Below are 19,908 nucleotides of genomic sequence, written 5' to 3'. Positions count from 1 at the left end.
ACAAGACGAGGACCCTGGCTCTGTTAGACCTAAATGGAACAAAACTTTAAAGGACCATACATGTGATTTCAAATGTTTGGGCCATTTACTACAATTTAACTATATTTTACATCAGAAAAAATTGCAAAGCTTTCACAACATATAATCAAAATCTCTTGACTTTTAATTTGAATTTTTGTTTGAAACAGCCACCTTATGTTCTGCTGCTGCGGCTAACAAAGTCAACATTCAAAAACCGCAGAACTGATAATTGGCATAATGTTTCCCCAGGGACTGTTTTTTGGCAGAGGGACCGTTTCACTGCACCCAATTTCAAGTCATCAAAACACAACAGTGCTGCTGCTTTTCGGAAAACTAACGTGGAGGACTTTATTACGGCGATGGAATACTGATGTGAAGAAAGCAGTAGCAGAAACATGAGGTATATACATTTTATAGATATTATGTTACCCGTGCAAAATCACCGGTATGGTCCTCTAATGGAAGGAGAAGCCCATATGTAGAGATGACGTCTCACTCATTCAACCAGACCAAGGTTCAGTCTAAAGTGTTTGGGGGGCAGCAATTCAATCTCAGCAGAGACGTACAGCAGGGCCTTATTTGAGTTGGCAGGAATCATGTGGTACGTCCACCCTGTAAACCAATGATTTGCATGCAAGGGCTGTTATTTTTACATGTGAGGCCACTGTGGGGCCTACACTGGAGGTCACTCTTACATTCTTTAGTCACTTGTTGTACATCTGAGCTGACAGATGTTTAGAGTATGTTGCACCGTGTCCTCGTCACCTCGTCACCAGTCTTTCTGTCTGCATTCAGTCAGATTTAGCTACTCATTTTCCTGCCCTACACTCCACCCCATTCAAGTCCATTCACTAGGAACTGCAGCTCACTTTTAAATACATATTAGCATATCCACAAGCTTAGTAAAATAAACATTCAAGGATATTCTTCCAATAAAACACAAGGTTCCATCAACATTTGTCTATGAGTATGTAGGGCGCAGTGCTCATATCACCATGCACAGAAGCTATAAATACAATATGTACTAATTAAGGCGTTTTGGATAAAAGCCTTGACCAACTGGTTAAAAAATATCCATCAACATAATATATAATGTCATTTTATAATACAGACTTTGACGAAAACACAATCAATTGGTCTTCTTTAGATCTCCCATCGGGATTTTCTTTTCACTGATTCATGGACACAAAATTAAAGTGGCAACAGGAGCAAAATATACGTGAGTGATTGCAAATAAAATACTTGGACAGTGTCAGTATGCATTCCATATGCATAAACTTGGCTGTGAAGCTAGAGGTGGATGGAAGGTCCATGTGAAAACACCCATCCACTTATCAGAACACGCACTGCATGATTAAGAGGCACACACATGTCTGCAAACGCCCACTAGTTAGCTGGAAGTGCTGGAAAATGTAATGGGTTGAGATAGATACAATCTGGTGGAGACACCCACCAAACTCATTGGAAATCTCACCAAATGATGTAAACTCCCGCCTAATGGATGTGGAACAGCCTCCACATGGGGAAAAGGCTCTGGACACTGTGAGGTACTTGGCATGTAGCACTGTCTTTTGGCCTAACGTCAACAAGGAACGGTCTCTAGCGTCCAGTCCTTCCTTAGAAATCCATCAAACCATCATCCACCCGGATTGATGGAGTGGGGATGTTTCTCAGCACGTTCACACCATGGGACTAAACAAGATAAATATCAATATAACAGGAATGTTATGGTCAGAGGCTTGTCTGAAAAGTTGCAGGCCCACTGGACTCCAGCTCCGGGTGGCACAGTTCCACTTGAGCGGGACACGGCTCTTTTGACAGTGACGATTTGAGCACAGAACTCCTGAAGGTTCGCAGGGGAGCTCGGCAGACCGAGGCCCAGCAGAAGTGCAGCATGTTGGGCGAGAGGAAGATGAAGACCCAGGGGTCGATGATGGAGTTGACCGAGATGAAGCGGAGGGCTATCAGGTCCATGCGGTGAGACTCATTGCGCTTCGGTGTAGAGTTGATGTAGACACGGATCTGACGGACAGGCGGGCCGAGGAGAGTGGAGGGTGAGAGTTGCAGACAGGAAGGAAGAACAGGGCAAGGGAAAAGACAGAGGGCATGTTAGATTAGCACCCAAACAGCTGGTATAATCCTACTGCTAACACTACTACCACACACATCCTTACTAACATCCTGGTTGTTAATCCCAGAATAAACCTGGAAGAAGCAGCCGTGAAGGGTTAAGCAGCCACACAATGTCAGACACTTCACTGTAAACAAGTTTATGAGACCAGCAGGACTGCTCAGTTTGGGAGAATAACACTGGGAATCTCGCTAGAGGGCGGCTCCAGATGTTTCTGAGCCACTTAATGACTTGAATAGTTAAACTGCTTGTTTATTCTCAAAACTAAACCCGTATAATAATGATGCAATCTCCAAAATATGATGTCAGTATGTACTTGAACGTCAGATTTTCAGTGTCAGGGTCATCACCTCTCGTAGCTTACAAATATAAAAAGCTGGTATTTGTGCAACTAATGATTATAAACAGTGTGATAAGAGATTGAGTGTGATGGATGATGTATTAAAACAGCAAATAAAGTGTTTTTGTTTTCATGATAGGGATGCAGAGAGGTAGAGCTCTTACACAGCAGTTACCGGTGTGTGTGTGGTCTGAATGGTGACCTCCAAAGTGATACCAACTCATTAGGATTAAAGGAAAAAAGAAAAAAAAATCACACTCATGCACACAACCTTCTCACATATGTACACACAAAAAGCACTCTCACGCTCTCCTGTGCACAGACACAGTTTGACACACAGGATGTTTGCAGAAAAGAGGATGTCTGAATTACACTCTGTATAAATTTGTTTGTGCCTAAAAAACATGGTTGAGATGAAGATGGAAAGCAGAACACTTTATCAGTCAGAAAAAAAGAGTGTGTGTCAGCGTTTGTGTTTTACACGTTTAATGAGGCAGCGTGAGGGCGATGGTGAGTGTTGGTGCAGACACAAATTGAGTTTCCCATGCTGCTAGCTGCATTCATTTCAGTGTGCATTTTTAGCATACACACACTAAAAACTCCAGGAGTGTAAGCCATCATTTACAAAAAAATAAATCAACAGGTTTATGTCATTTTCTGTCATTTACAAACCCTTTGAAACCTGATTAAACTGCTCGAAGAGTTACCACAAAATTAAAATAAATACATAGCAAGAAAATACCAATGAAACTGTCACAAAATTACCAAGAAAAAAAGAAAGAACTTACCCCCAAAAATTGTAAATTAATGAAATTTTTCTTCAATTAAACCTTTTTAGAAGACTTTTTATTTGGAAAATTATTTCTTCTTTTTCTTCTTTTTGTTGTAATTTCATGGCCATTACCATGTAATAAAAATTTTAAAAAATCTTTTCAACAATTATATATACTTTTTTTGTAATTCCTACTTGATTACTAAGCTTCTTTTTTTTTTTTTTTACCAATTTTATTTTAGAAGTTTTATTTTAGAAGAAGTTAGAATTTCAGAAACACTTCTGCACACTTTATCAAAAAGCGTCTTAAACTGAAAACAGAAACAAAAAGATGCAACAAGGATGAGGTGGGACGGTCGACTCGTTAGAGTGGGTCAACTATTTAGTACCTGGATGAACTCGTGTTTTGGAGGTGGAATAAAGTGCGGGGGACAGCGGGGTCTTCATCATTAACGCTAAATGCATTTGAGGTCAAAATCGATGGTCACGTCTTAAATCAACTCTTTGTCTTGCTGCAAAAATGGATGACTTCACCCAGAATCTGAAAGTTGTGGTAACCTGGGTTTTCAGTTTCCATGAGCAGAGGTTTCATTTTACCGATGTTTTTCTGACTTACTGCAGAGACAAACTCTGCCCTCCTGGAGAAAGTTCACACTTCATAAAAGTGAAAGTCTCAGCAGATGTCACATTACGCCAGCGGTACTCAGCCTGTGGGGCCGGGACACCCAAAAAGGTCAGGAAATAATTCCGAAAAGGGTGTGAGATGATGTATGGAAATAATATCTTTCTAGTACACAGTGTACTTTTAATGCTTTTGATGAATGCCTTTATGAGATGATGAATACATGAACCTTCTAGCCATCTAGCCAACAAGCCATCCAATTAAATACAAAACAAAAAGGCAAAATCAGAATCTGGGAACTGCATTACAAAGTATTGGAGCTTTCTGACTAAAGCTGCCATTTAATAAAGTTGTTTTTACCATGTGCCATGGAGGCCAAGACTCTGCAGGTTCTCATTCCAGGCCAACACAGAGCAGATGATTGCACTTATTAGCTCCTCCTGCAAACATTTTGGCATCGATGGCACATGATAAAGAGCCGCCGCTTTAATACAATCCATGGAAGCTATGACTAGTTCACAGGTTTAGAAATTCTTGCTGCCGCTCTCTCTCTGGGGTCTGGGAGAAACAATGTCCATTTGAAATGAAGGAAAAAGTGACCCTATAACAGTAAAACCTACTCACCAACAAAGCCCTCCACACATCTCTGCTTCCCTCATTCTTGTCCTCCCTCGCTTTCTCTGAAATTCTCATTCTCTCCATCTCCCTCTCGGCCTCGTTACCTTTTCACTTTCTCTTTTTCCTATTAGAACTTTGTTTTTCTTATTCCGAAATGACTCAGCTTCACTCCGAGCTAATTGAAGCCTAATATCCTCAGATGACAGCGGTTGCGCCAGTGTTGTCACGCCAACCTCATTACGCCAATTTCCTGTTGCTTAATGGATCAAACATCCAGCCACTGACTGAATGGCTTCCATGGACATTAATCTACTTTTAACTTTTTTTTTCTTTCTTTTTTTTTTTTTTTTAACTGGTGAGTGAATTCAGACCTGTGCTGATGGTCTGAGGTTTGAGAGTTTCTGCAGACACAAACAGCTCAACCAGCCGGTTCCTGTCAGAGTCTGACTCCATGCTTTGCTCTTCCTGAATCCTACACAATTGAGCCAAACAAACAGAAATATTTAAACTTATTTCTCCAGGGAGCGTTTGCTCAGCTCCAGGCTCTTTTTTTTCACTGTGGCTCTGCTTCATATTCAGTCAGAGCTGGAAGCTGCCCAGTACAACCACAGTCCTCCACTTGTTGACTACTGAGTAGCACTACTGCACAGCAAAAAAAACAACTCCCATTTCACTTTTAACATTTAATTCAGTCTCATGTTCAGAGTTTAAATCTTGATTCTTCAAACAATGTAAAAAAAAAAAAAAAAATTCTGCCAGTGGGATGAAATAATCCTACTTGTTTCCAATGTTGATGGTCTTGTTTCAACAGAAACTGAATTTGTTCCCTGACAAATTTCAAAGACTTTTGAAACTGTACTGGAAACAAATGGGATTATCTCATCCTGCTGTTTTTTTCATTTGATTGAAGAAAAACAAGATTTTAACGCTGAATATGAGACAACATGACTTGTTATGATAGAGATTTTTCTGGTGTGCAACAAGAGGCACTTGACCACTTTGCTCAAGAGCACCGGAGAGCAACTTATGCCCTCCCTTTTCAAGATTTCCTGCGATGATTTTGCTCTGAGGGAAATGGTCATTTTTTACACAACCCATTCCCCGAGTCTTTCAGGAAAACGGCTAAATTACTGGAACAACACAACCGGCACGCACTTCAAATACTACCACCGACGTCATCACTCTGAAAATTTCAAGGAACTGCTGTGTGTATTTCGTTTCGTGTATTTCGTTAGTACCAACAGTTCCAACCTCAACCATATCCGTGCTAATCATGTCTTTTTAAGCACAACCACATGAGATCATTAATATAATTAATAGCAGGCCCTGCAAAGTGCGTGAGGAAAAAAAAACTGATCGGGTGAAGATGTCTGAGAGTGTGTGTGTGTGTGTGTGTGTGTGTGTGTGTGAGAGAGATGACAGATTTTTCTGTTTTGCAAGGTTGCTGTGAAATCCGGCTCCCACTCTCTCATTTTCTCACAGCAGCAGGAAACGTGTGTAAGTGCTGTCCTCTTTTTACTCAAAAGTCTATGCAGCCTTCTAGATAAGTTCCAGGGCCTCATTTCAAAGATGCTTCCTCCTCTGTCTGCTGGTGTGTAGGTGTAAGTGAGAGCTTCATTCAGTCTTGTGAACATTAAGAAGAACCTAAAGCCTAAAAGTTTGTGAGGTGGTGTGTCCTGGTGGTTCGGAGAAGGCTAAAGGCTTGCGCAGACTACACAACTTCAGAAAGCCTCAAATCATTCAATCGATCTCTTGTGGACCTAGTGGTGCACACGCTACACACCTGAGCTTCAGCAAGGGGCGCAAAATACAAGACTTTTCACCTGGGAGGAGACGACAGGCGTCTGAAATCCATATTCACTAAACGCCATGAGTTAAAAACACTGCTGAACTTTCCTGAACTTTGTTAATCAAGATTCCTACAAGTCTGAGTAAAGGAACAGCGTAACAAATAAATTCAAATGAAGCCACAAAATAATCTAAACGAAGTAGTATATAATGTGTTTTCTACTGTATTGTCTGTTTATGATGTGGTTTTGGTCAATATCACATTCCTCATTGGCTGTTGCTCACTGCTGTTCTGGGGCTTGTCCCAGATCTGCTCAAACTACAAGAGCATTTTATGTTTTGCACTGAAAATTTCAAACATGCTTGAAATTGTCAGGATGTCTGGGATGGCTCGAAGACAGAGTTATGGTGTATGGTGTGGGCTTTTTGTCCCAGATCTCAAATGTTTGTCTGGGGCAAACGAAAAAAAAAACAGAGCTCAAATCGCGTAGTCTGAGCCTGTCTTAAGGCGCACAGCATATAGCCGCAATGTCCTGGGTTCGAATTCAGTCTGGGTCATTGCAGAAATGCCCAAAAGAATAAATGCAGTAGGTTTTGCGGACTGGAACGAAAAACATGCCACTGCACCAGTTCCACTGCTGTTGTTACAATCCTAATATCCTCAATTTTTCTTTCACGGAATCTTTCTTTCGCTGTACCTGTCTATCCATTTCCATTTCCCTCTGTGTCAAAAGGCTGCACTCTGGCCTTTTTAATTTTTAATGCTATCAGAGAGGACTGGAGGCACCACTAGGAGACACACACACACGCACACAATCATGCCACAACAGTTTAATATGTGCAGAGTAATGTAATATGATCTTGCTGCATGTGTGTGAGCTCTCTTGAACTCAGACTAAGTATCACATTGCACAATGGGTACCTACTGGTATTTACATGAAGATCTCTAGGCATTATGCAGTACGAGTGTATGTGTTGAAATATGTAGCCTGGGGAGGTTCATTACCACAAAGCAGGCATACAGACAAACCAAGATCATGAGAGTGACTTGTGACTTTTCCTTTGAATTACAAGGCAACAGCACAGCATCATAAGGCCAGCCCTACATGTGTGTTTTTCCTTGTGCCTTTTTCCTCTTGATTTGAAGTCACACAGCTGCCTTTACAGACTTACAGCTTAAACAAAAAGGCTCAAAGCACCACAAGTATCCAAAACATGGACCAGGACAAGTTTGACTGAGGTCCTAATCCAAGAACAAATATAATTTTTGAGGGTTTTTTTTATGAACACTAAAATGAAAATGGCACGGCACATTGAGTTTTACTGCGGTAAAAACATTTGTTTCCATGGGGAATGCCCTTTTAATTACCCACCAGTCATACTTAGCTGATAGACTTTATAAATAATCAGCTATCACCCGACCAATGTTTCTGCCTGTTCATACAGCCACTGAATATACGACATTCAAAAATATGAGCCAACTGGATAGCGCATATAATGTGTTTTTGACACTGTGTTTTGACTTCCATAGCCAAGATATTACAGGACCACACCAGTTTTTCTTAACTACAATTTACCAACATTTTACATTGCAACAAACCATCCTGCAAATGCATGCAAGGGTACCGAAGATTTCACAACAGCAGAGAGACTGTTTCATGCACGAACATGTGGAGGAATACTGGTGTTTTCATATCATAGTGGAATGAATGGAAACCAATGGCTGGACAAAAGATTACCAGAAACATGAAGTATATACATTTTGTAGATACTATGGTAAACATGTTAAATCAGTGGTATAGTGCTTTAAGAAGAAGGCTTTTGTAATCAACAGATTGCTGAATGCTGCTTCAAGAAAAACCTTTTTTCATCATAATGAACTAACATGGGACAACTCTGTATAGAAACTAGGATTTATTTCCACACGGTGCAGTATCACTGAAGCAGAACAAGAAGCTCATTGAATTTTGACCCATCATTATTGCTGGGAACCTTTAAATGATGTTATGAGGAGAAACTCTGGGTAAAATGCATCATTTCCCTTGATGGTCACAGTGGGCTGTTACAGCGTCAGTAACTGGAATTGACTCTTTACAGCCTTATCAGTGCATCATTCGTTTTCTGTTTTTTAGTATGCATAACCATGAGTTAATGAGCCATCAGTCTCTAGCATTGCATCAGTTTTGTGTGTTCAGCACCAGCACTCAGTTCTGCTGTGCTAAATTGCTGAATAAATGTGATAAATAAATAAAAGTGTAGGATTATAAGGTTTCGAGACACACATTCTGAGATGACAAGGCGGACAAGTGTCGTTGAAACCACAAGGCCGCAGGTTTTGCAGCCAATGTCTCCTCAAGTGTCATCTGACAGGACACTGAAGAGCTATCTGCTGAGGCACCACATATCCCTCTGGATAAGTACATCACCTAAAGAGCAAAAATGTAAAATTGTTGCTATCAGTGGAGCAGCCTGAACATTCGTCTCTTGATCTGGATCATTAAGAATGGGGAAAATATGTAAATTCTACCTTAGGGTGGATTTTCCATTAAAATGGGCCCAAGTCCCTCTGAGCATCATCAATAAATGTGCACTCAAAGTGATGTATGGTGAAAGGTTTTCTCCATATTCCTGGTGGACTAAAGATGGAAATGACAAGCAATAGCTTAATGCAGTGATTCTGTGGAAATATGGTATGAAGGGAGCAGAGGAGAGGAGAGGAGAGGAGAGGAGAGGAAAGGAAAGGAGAAGAGAGGTGTGACTGCCTCTATTTACTGACTTAATAGTGAGGATGAAACATGATTCTCTTCAACAGGAGCATTTACCACAGAAGGCTGAAATGACTGTAATGATTGTGTCAGCAGCTGTGAAACGCGTGGTGATTATCATAGGAAATTTGCTCCGGCAGATGGTAAGACAGGTGGAGTGTGTGGACTTTGCATGTTCTCTTGGTGTTTTCGTGGGTTTCCATAACCATTAATGAACAAAACAGGAAAACTGCTACCAGGAAATGACCTTGTTTTGTTCCAACATGTTTGGCATATCGTATTAACTCTGTCCTGTATTAACCTTAAAGCAAAAAAAGCAAATGTCACCAGCTGTACATACAAACAAGGTAATGCAACTATGCAATTCATGGCACCTGACTTATTTCACTTGCTTAATGCTGTAACTCTACCTTGATTAGATATCACTGAATGATAAAGAATCTGTATCTAATTATCTAGTTTTCTAAATTAAACCGAAAGCCATGTTGTTTAAACTTGTGCCAATAACCCAAAATATTGGATGTTACAAAACAATTTTGATCAATGGGAAGTCCATTGTCCATAAAATGTTTCAGGCATTTTTGAGAAAGAATTTTGAATAAAATAGCATAAACAGACTTTTTGAAATGGTGGGTTGCTGCTGGGATGGGTCAAACCTTTCACTCATCAACAATATCATGATATTAATTTTGAATATTGCCCATGCCTACTGTCCTTACATGAAGGAAAACAGACTGCTATAGCTGTAGTTAAGACATCTGAATGCCCTTTACCACCCTAAGTTTCACACATATTCATACTTGTAATAGCTTATAGAAGATCTATATCAGTCTAGACTGAAGACCTTTGCAATCTCACTGCGACTCATTCTTTCTTTCTCACTGTTGCCCTTCCTTTCCTCTCCTCTTTCTTTCATCTTTGTCTCTGTCCCTGTCTAACCCAGCTCCATCTGGCTCACCTTGTTCATTCACCCTGCAGATGAGGTAGTGAAGAAAGCTGATGTAGACAGCTGATGCCAGTGTCTTTTACTTTGAGTGGACGCTGGCCAAATAGTGTATAACCCGTATACAGTTACAGAGGATGGCATTTTCACAAGCCTACCTTATGATCTGAACTATAATAAAAGGTCATGGAGACTAACGATTTCTGAATTTGGTTCTTTCAAAGGTTCTTCGTGATCATACTTTTGAACTGAACCTGTAAACATAAATTTACTTAGAATAAATAGTATTTGCTAATTGCAAGCATTTAAAATTGTAACACACAAATACAAACTTTAATAGTTAGAATAATACTCAGGGGTAAGTGTACCATATCATCAAAGTAATAATTTGAGAGGTTCAGAGATCCTCCATTCCAACTGACCGCACCAGTTACCTTTACCAGAAAGTTTTAGCACTCTGCACAAAAGGTTATGTTTTAACCTCATGACGATAAGGAGCTCATAAAGCTACACTGCTTTGATGGGAAGAATAATTCACTGCTGTTTTAGTGAGATGCTGTTAAATAAAGTATGCAGGATTTGGCAATCACTGTAGGGATGAAGGTTAGGACTCTGCATTAGTGCAGCTACTGCAGTCTGCAACAAGCAAAGTCCAAAAAGACCATATACTGATCACATATTTATCGATGCCCCACATGGATTCCAGGGGGAAATATGGAGCAAAAGTGCTTACATAGAGATTATAGGACTCCCAGGGGTCACACTGACAGCATAATAACTTACCAAATAGATGATGAGCTAGTGGGTCAAATTTAAGCACCAAATTGACCCTATCCGTTTATCTCTGTCCATCTAGCTTGCCATCTATCTATGCTAAATATAAAAAGGACCATACCAGTGATTTTGAATGTTTGGCCCATTTACTACAATATACCCACACTGCAAAAACTCAAAATCTTATCAAGATTATTTGTCTTATTTCAAGTCAAAAATGTCTTATTTCTAGTCAAAATATCTCATTACACTTAAAATAAGACATGATCACCTCAGAAGTAAATTGTTTTTAGACAATTTTCACTGGAAACAAGTGAAAATTTGCTTGTTTCATTGGCAAAATTTGCCAGTGGAAAAAGTGAAAATTCACTTGAAATAAGTGAAAATTAGCTAGAAACAAGAAACAAATTTTGCCAATGAAACAAGCAAATTTTCACTTGTTTCAAGCAAATTTTCACTTGAAACGAAAGACAATTGTCTAAAAACAAGTTACTTCTGAGGTGATCATGTCTTATTTTAAGTGTAATGAGATATTTTGACTAGTAATAAGACATTTTTGACTTGAAATAAGACAAATAATCTTGGTAAGATTTTGAGTTTTTGCAGTGCACATTTTACATTGCAACAAACCATTTTGCTTAAGATTTCACAACATATATTCAAAATTCCTCTATTTTATATATGAATTTTTGGTTGAAATACCCACCTTATAATGTTCAGCTCATTGCCATTCATAAATCACTGAACTGATAATTGTCTGTGTAAAGTAATCATTTCCCCAGAGACTATTTTCTGGCAGAGACACCATTTCACTCCACAAAATTTCATGTCATCACAACAGTGCTGCTGCTTTTAGGAAAACTAATGTGGACGACTTCATTACGGTGATGGAGTACTGGTGTGAAGAGAGTTTGAAAAGATTAGCACAAACATCAAGTATGTACATTTTGTAGATATTACGCTAAATGCAAAAACACTGGCATAGCCTTATATGAAATTTATCTACATATCTTTTTTCTACGAATCTTTTAGTTTTGTGTTTACTTGTGTACAAATGTTATGTCTCAGCCTGTGCAAATGTCAAATTATTCATTTTTCTTCATAAATTTGTCATTTTTGTTCTATTGAAATGTACTTCTGTTGTCTCATTTTTCCTTTGTTTAAAAGTGGGGTCATTCTTGATTCCTCCAACAACCATCGAATCACCCATATCTTCATCCACATTTCTCTAACCCCCTTCCAGCTTTTAAAATCAAGCTCTTGTCCCGTCCCAGCTTTCCCTCCTCTTTTCAACTGGCATACTTTTATCAGTTGGTACCTTCTTTATATCCTTCCTTCCTGTCTACCATTCTGTTTTTCCTTTCAACTTTGGTGGCTTTGTGTGTTTTATAATGAAATCTCTCTTTCACGCTTTTTCAGCTACCTATCCTTCCTTCCTTTGTCAATTTTTTGTCTGATTTGTTTTTTTCTGCTTTTACATGTCTTTTTCAGTTCAATATGCAATAGGAAAAAAACATTAACACCAGACCTGCCTTTCTCACATCACTAGTATGTCCCATCTACCTCAACCCAAGCATCCATATTTACCTGTGGCAAAATCACAGGTCAGACCAGTCTGACCTGTGATGTATGGTACTGATATTTCCTGTTGAGAACTTGCCAACATAATAGTCTATTGTATGATTTATAGATGGTTGCATTTCCCCCAAATGTCACAAGCTTGTACATACACTGCTCTACCCATCTTGTGTAGCCTTATTGTATATGCTCTAACTGACATTTGTTTTTTGATAAGATTAGTAACTTTTTCCACAGTTGGCTGGCATTTATTTCCAGGCCCAAATGAGGTATATGAGGAGTGTTGCTGCCAATCATGCTGTTATCAACTCCCTTTCAATACTGGGAAACCTAAAAATAGATAAATACAAAAAGGAGTAGTGCTCATTTAGCTGGTTTTCACTCTAGTGAAAGCCAGTCAGTGCTGTGACCTTTTAATATGACATGGTTTGATTAATTATTTATTGTATAATTGCTCAATACTGACAATGGGGGACTATGGGAAGAATGAAATGACTGTAATGCAATATTTAGCCCCTGAAGGGACTTCCTCTTTCCTCACTAGTTGAGATGCGGGGTCAACCAGATTTCAGCATGTCTGCAGCTGGTACAGCTTCAGCATGCTGAAAGTAATGTTTATTTTCATTGCTGAACAATGTATTTTAGAATTAACTGACTGATTTTTTTGGTCTATGAAGATTCAAAAATAATTAAAAAGGCTCAATGAACATTACCAGAGTCCAAAGTAATGCAATTTCTACAGTAATTTTGTAATAATATAAACAGAAAAATAAGCAAACCTCAGTGAAGCTGAAATCAGCCATTGTTTGAGCTTTTAACTTGATAAATGACTAAAACTGTTAACACACTTTTAACCAAGTTTCTGCTGATTGATTAATCAATTAATCAGCTAATCGTTTCAGCACTAGTATCCTTCTCAGAGGTACTTTTCATGGCCACACTGGGACTCAAAACTTGGTCCTCTGGATGGGAGACAATCTAACTAACCACTTGGACACCCTACCACCTTTACTCACCCCGATGACCTTTTGATCCAATGAATCCCAACTAAGCAAATGTACTTCTGCTTTATTCAATCACAACTAATGAAGTAAATCATTCCTGGCAAATGTGATTAAGCAAAGTCAGCTGGTGTTGACAGTCAATAGTTATCTGGATGCCACCCTTTCTTGCATTACAATGGTTTGTCTGTGTGTGTTTGCTAGAAAGTTTTAAAAATACCAGTGATTTTGAATGTCTGGCCCATTTACTACAATTTACCCATATTTTACATCATAGCAAACCATTTTGCTAAAGATTTAACAACTTATAATCAAAATCCCTCCGTTTTCAAATATGAATTTTTGGTTGAAAGAGCCACCCCTATTTTCCATGGCGGAGGGACCGCTTCACTGCATCCAATTTCAAATCATCAAAACACAACAGTGCTGCTGCTTTTGGGAAAGCTAATGTGGACAACTTTATTATGGTGGGAATACTAGTGTGAAGAAAGTTTGAAGTCTCAGGAGAGTTCATTTTCATATTGTGGTGGAAAGAGTGGAAACCAATGGCTGGATAAAAGGGAGGCAAAATGATATCCGAGTTCTAAAATAAGACTGATTGCTTTGGGAAAAGATAAGCAGAAACATGAAGTATATACGTATTATAGAAATTAGGCTAAACATACAAAATCACTGGCATGGTCCTTTAATGAAAGCAGTGTGTTTGCGCATGTTTGTTCATCTGTTCTCTTACCACTAATGGAAGTGTGCAGATGATGAAGATGATGGTCATGAAGACCAGCAGGATGAGATGCTCCACCTCCTCAGCAATGGACAACACCCTACGCTCCTTCTTGGACCTCGTGGCCATCGTCATTGAGCCGCCGTTCCTCCTGCGGCGCTGGTACATCCTGACCAGGTGGTACACCACAAAGCCGTTGCACACCACGATGGCCAGCACCAGTGCCAGCATGATGGTGGCATAAAGGTTGGCATACACCCTGTCCTCCTTGTGACTGGGGTTCATGTCGATGAAGCACCACGTCCCAGGGCAGTACTGAACGTAGTCGCCGAAGCCCGTGAATGGGAGGAGACAGAACAATGTACAGAGGAGAAACCCAAATGAAATGGTGACGTAACCACATTTTTTGGTGACATGGCGGCTGTACACATAGGGGTACCCAATGGCGATGCATCTCTCCAATGCCATGGTAAAGAGGAGTGACATGGTGGCCAGGCTGAAGAAGGTCATGCTGGCACCGAAGTATTCGCACACGATGCGGGTGCTCGACATCCCCACCAGGGTTGTGTTTAGTGAATATGACACCTGAACCAGTGGGCTGATCAGGCAGGTGCCAGCCAAGTCTGTGACCACCAGCGCCGTGACGAGGAAGTGGAACAGTGAACGCCGTCGCGGGCCCCCGCAGCTTGTCTCTCGACGACGACGGATTTCCAGGAGCACTAGGGCGGCTACATTACCGAAGACACCCGCTGCGAACATGAAGGCACTGATCACCGGGCTCTTCTCGGAGTCTATGTGGAGCTTGTGGTGACATGTGTCATTATCTGAGTCCATCGCATATGAAAACATCGAGGATTTAAGTGGAAGATATATTCCTCTGGGAAAAAAAATCTAAAATTCAACTTTGTAGCTTAGATGTAAGTCCTTGAGATGGTGTTTGCATCCGTCCTAGTTAAAAAAGGAGAAAGAAAACAGAAAAATAACTGTGAAATAGAAAAGTTGAGAAAATTTTCATTTAAAAAAAATAAATACCCGTTGTCAGCTACTGTGATCATGGGAAAAAAAATTCTAAACTGGTTTGAGAGCCAGAATTTCGAGGCCCACACTGCAAAAAGTCAAAATCTTACCAAGATTATTTGTCTTATTTCAAGTAAAAATGTCTTATTTCTAGTCAAAATATCTCATTACACTTAAAATAAGACATGATCAGCTCAGAAATTACTTGTCTCTAGACAATTTTCACTTGTTTCAAGTGAAAATTTACTTGAAACAAGAAACAAATTTTGCCAATGGAACAAGCAAATTTTTACTTGTGACACAAGTGAACAAGTAAAAATTTGCTTGTTCCATTGGCAAAATTTGTTTCTTGTTTCAAGCTAATTTTCACTTATTTTGACTAGAAATAAGACATTTTTACTTGAAATAAGAAAATAATCTTGGTAAGATTTTGACTTTTTGCAGTGCACTAACAAACTTATGCAGCTCATGGACCAAGTAGCCCCCCTTTTCATTACAAGAAGTTGGAACCAAAGACATGAACTTGGTGATTTGAGAACAAACTAAGAGCTAATTGTCTCTATCCTTAAGAACCCACTCATTGTGAAGTGCTGGTTGCTTTGTGTATATCATCATCACCACAGTAGGACAACAATAACCCTGACTTTTTGCATCTTTCAGTGTCTCAACTTAGAAATGTGACAATGAACTTTCTGCATTAGACCTTTGGCAGTTTGAGCACTTTGCCCTCCAACCCCCATGTTGGTTTCCTGTTGTCACTGTGGTTGATGCGACACAAGCACTTATTTCCATCCCCCACCATATAGCGCGGCAGTGAAATATTTACAAAAACTAAACATGCTGGACAATGCTTATAAAACAGAATTACCTTCTCAACTATGAAACAGTTAACACTTCAGAGTGATTTGTCTTGTTATGGCAGGGACACTAAGTAAATTCTCAGTTTGCTGTCAAACCACTGAGTTCATATCATTGATCTTTGAACTCCGATCGGCATTACATATAAGTTGCCCACGTGACCTGACCCCTGCTTAGCCTCAACTCAAGCCTTTTTTTTCTGTGATCACTGTGCTCCCCAAAGGTGGGAAGACCTATTTTACTACTGAAAATGAGTGGCATTCCCCTTTAAGCTAATTCCACTCTATGGTGGCATGGATGTTGTGTGTCATCTAAAAATAAAGTTTATTCATAATATAACTCTTAGACAAAACCACATTAACAGCATTGTTTCAGAAAACCAAGTGTATTTTTAAGAGCATTTAATGTTACATGTAAGTGAATTTAACAACAGTTTTACAAATAAGAAGAAGAAGAAGAAGAAGAAGAAACTGAAGGCATTATTTACTATAAGCCAATAAAAGTTTGGATGCTTTGAATGGGCAGGAAAAGAAAAAGGACACTAATAAATGAAAGGTTTTGCATCATGATGGACAATTTTATTGCATCAAACTGTGAAAAATGACATTTTCTGAATATTGTATTATCCTGTATTAATACTGTCCAATGCATGTGGCCCAAACTTACTGTTACTGACTGAATAATTTATACAACATAAGCAATAAAATCAACACTACTGATATCTCATCCACATCTTGTGGTGAAACAACACAATTACTGCCATTTGCTTTGCTTTCAAACTCTCCCCTCACTTCACAATAAAGTATCTGTGAACCTGTCCCTGTACTTAGGGTATTTTAGTGGTTTAAGCCCTTAAATTTATATAGTCACACTTTTAAGGTCCTGCAGATACCCTGAGGGATGAAGAATGAAGAAAATGTATTGTGTGTTTTTCTCCAGATGTGAAGCATCTTGAATTGCATGTAATGTGCTTTCCTTCCCTAAAAACAAACAATCTACATTGACTAAAAGAAACACAGTCCTGGAACTCTGCTCCACATTGATTTTGGAGATGTGAAACTCACAGTTGTTCCTCTTCTCTGCCCAAGTATCAGCTGAGAGGCAGAATTAAAAAAAAAAAAAATAATAATTGCTCAAGTTCAACATTTTTGGCTCTGAGTCAGAAAAATGTGATTCAACTACATGGGAATTGTCACCCTGTGTATATGTCTATCTGCTGGTATCCTTGGCTTTCTCTAGAAGTGCAATTGTGAAATCCCTGTGCACAAGTGTTTCCCTCAAACCTCAAATTGCGCCATTAGATGGACAGCATTGCCGAGGCTAAACATATATCTAAATAAAAAATATATATGAGACAGTAAGACCACATTACACATCTGTTCCACTCGCATGACAGCGTGGGTCTTCACTTTCGCCATGCACAATAATTTACTGACTCACCTACAGTGACTGTCCACCGACATCTGTCCGATACACAACGTGTCCATTGGCCCTTTAGTCATATTCTCCAAGACTTGCTGATGGAGTTTAAAGCCTGAAACGTGACTGAATAGATAAAAAAGACACTATCTACTGTGAATGGTTCCGTTTTCAGCCCCAACAAATTCCCAAAGATGTGTCCACATCCAGGCTCAGGTCTGTGGGTTTGTGTTTGGCACGTTTTCAGTCCAAACTGTTGACTGTTCAAATAGTTTTGTTGCCTAAATGCGGGAGGGTTCCTGTAAAAAGAGATGTATAGGAAATTTAAGAATGGATGAAAAGCTGTTACCTGATGGAGACTTGTTGCGCGCCGTTCTCTCTTGTATGGTAATCGCTTAAATTAGAAAATCTGCAATTTTGCATTTCTACGCAAATCCTCCAATAAAACATACATTTAACATGACTCAAATCATTAAACAAGTGCTTCAGTTTTTTTTGGTAAATTCGGCACACAGGTGGTCTACCAAGCAGCACTTAAAACATCAATGTCATAACTGGTTGTCACTACTGACTGCCGCCCAGCGCGGTGTCTTTACGTGGAGTGACACTGTAGGAGCGGCAGGCGCAGCAGTTATAAAAGTTTAGATTTAATTGAAGAAAACGATGCTTGGCGCACTAAATTTAGGCCGAATTGAAGAACAACTATCTGTGAGTCAGAAAAGGTTTTCAGTCAAGCTGTACCAGGTATGTACTTTAGCTAATAAACAAAACAACACTGCACAGCAAGATTGTTAACGGAAGCTGGCGTGAAGATGCCAGTAGCACACAAGAGAGAAAGGCGCGTGTCAAGACTTCGCAGCCTCGCAGGTATTACAACCGCAACAGTTAAAGTCTCACCTGTTTCCTAACTTGTTGTCTGTGGCGTAAATGTGCATTCTTGTGTTTTCCAGTCCAGTTTAAATTCCATAGTCCAGTAGCGGACATCGGAGTTTTCCGCTTCGTTTCAGTTCAAGCTGCCTCAGTTTAGATGTGAGATGTTGGGAGGGTGAGGCGCGCGGCGCTGACTGAGGCAGGCATGAATGGGCTCGAGAGCCCACGGGCTCATGCGGTGACGTAACATGACACAGACCCGCCCGCCTGTTGCAGATAGGCTGTTGTGCTGCATTCAAGTTAGAGAATACAAGCAGCCTATTTAAAAGCACTGTCCGCTGCAGCTTTCACTTGGTAAATGTTACTGGAAAATACCATTAACAGCTTTCCACTGGCAAACACTACATTTGGGATTGCTGACTGATTTCACTCACTCTCTGAATTCAGATGTCACTATCAGTGAAGTATACATGTAGTCAAAATGGAATTATAAATTTTAATTCCCATCAAAACAAGTAAAATGAATAACCATGTAAACTATTTTAGAATCTCTTTCATGCAATGTGCTGTAAAACATGAACGCAAACAGCTGACAGTAATGATCAGATGCAGCCAGAGTCCTGGTGTTTGGCAGCCTCAAAAGAGTTCAGTTGCTTTGTAGTGTCAAGTGATTTATTCCCATATGTGCTGTGAATGCAGCGTCTGGTGTTCTCAAAGTGGAAAGCAAAGTTTCTCTGATGGAACTGAATCAGACAGGCATCCGATCAGACAGGGCAAATGTGGTTCATGAGCAGGTGCAGAGGTCCCAGAGGTTTATTTGATCAAAAACAGCAGCATTTCTTAATAATTATGAGCACTAATTTAAATCGTGTACATTGAAGACAAAGGCAAAACAATAAAAAGTACCAGGTTGGTGGGAATCTACCTCCTCTTTGATATTTAAAAAAAGTCACGGGGTGATATTTTGGACAAAAATGACATTCAGATGACAAGAGACTAGAGATCACACTCTTATTCCTATCATTTTCTACCGTCAAACCAATATATTGTGGGGGAAAGTATTAAAGACTTGTGTATCGTTATTGCTCAACACCGAGCTGCTTCAAAAAGGGAAAAGTTGACTATAAGGCTCAAGGACGCACACCCAACCACCCACACACACACACACACACACACACACACATACATGCACACTGTAACACATACAGAGGCATATTTTATGACCTGACCTGTCAAGTTGTGCAATTTATTTTTAGCTGTAAAAGCACTCTCTAGACACAGCCTTCCCCTTTCCTGCCTCTCTTCTACCTCTTTTAATTTTTGTCATCGCCTCTCTTTCTCTGTCTCTTTCTCTACCGCTCCTCTGTCACTCTGTCCATTTCTCTCTCTCTCTCTCTCCATGTCTCCTCCTCTTTTTGTCCTTGTTGTATGTATGTGCTCATCTCTCCACTCATCACAGGGCTCTCCTTGTCCTTTTGCCCTCTACACACAAAAATAACCGTCTTCCCCTTCCCCCCTTTCCTTTCCTTTCCTTTCCTTTCCTTTCCTTTCCTTTCCTTTCCTTTCCTTCACCTCAATAGGAACATACTAAAAATGAGAGATTGAAAGAGAGATAGAAAGGGACAAAAACACAATTTCGGCTGTGCCATAATTCATTTTCACTTTTTATT

The 19,908-nt window shown here is 39.7% G+C and overlaps 1 protein-coding gene across 1 annotated transcript; it reads right to left on the bottom strand.

Annotated features, from left to right (window-relative positions):
* Positions 1-433: 433 nt before the first annotated feature.
* ptger2a (prostaglandin E receptor 2a (subtype EP2)) lies at positions 434-18,408 on the bottom strand. The gene is made up of 4 exons (XM_030071378.1): positions 18,266-18,408; positions 17,390-17,667; positions 14,087-15,022; positions 434-2,043 (listed from the first exon to the last, which is right to left on the bottom strand). The coding sequence occupies exons 3-4, from the start codon at positions 14,921-14,923 to the stop codon at positions 1,753-1,755; spliced, it is 1,128 nt and encodes a 375-aa protein (XP_029927238.1). The 5' UTR covers positions 14,924-15,022; positions 17,390-17,667; positions 18,266-18,408; the 3' UTR covers positions 434-1,752.
* Positions 18,409-19,908: the final 1,500 nt, after the last annotated feature.

This window comes from Myripristis murdjan, chromosome 2 (assembly GCF_902150065.1).
Source record: "Myripristis murdjan chromosome 2, fMyrMur1.1, whole genome shotgun sequence".
NCBI classification, from domain to species: domain Eukaryota; kingdom Metazoa; phylum Chordata; class Actinopteri; order Holocentriformes; family Holocentridae; genus Myripristis; species Myripristis murdjan.
The sequence above is the reverse complement of the archived record's forward strand: the minus strand, read 5'-3'. Positions and strand labels throughout refer to the sequence as shown.

Excerpts from the sequence above, each read along its gene's own strand:
- ptger2a (XM_030071378.1), bottom strand. The coding sequence starts at position 14,923 with ATGTTTTCATATGCGATGGACTCAGATAATGACACATGTCACCACAAG. Across the intron at positions 2,044-14,086 it reads TCTGCACACTTCCATTAGTG|ATCCGTGTCTACATCAACTC; the intron begins GTAAGAGAACAG and ends CCTGTCCGTCAG.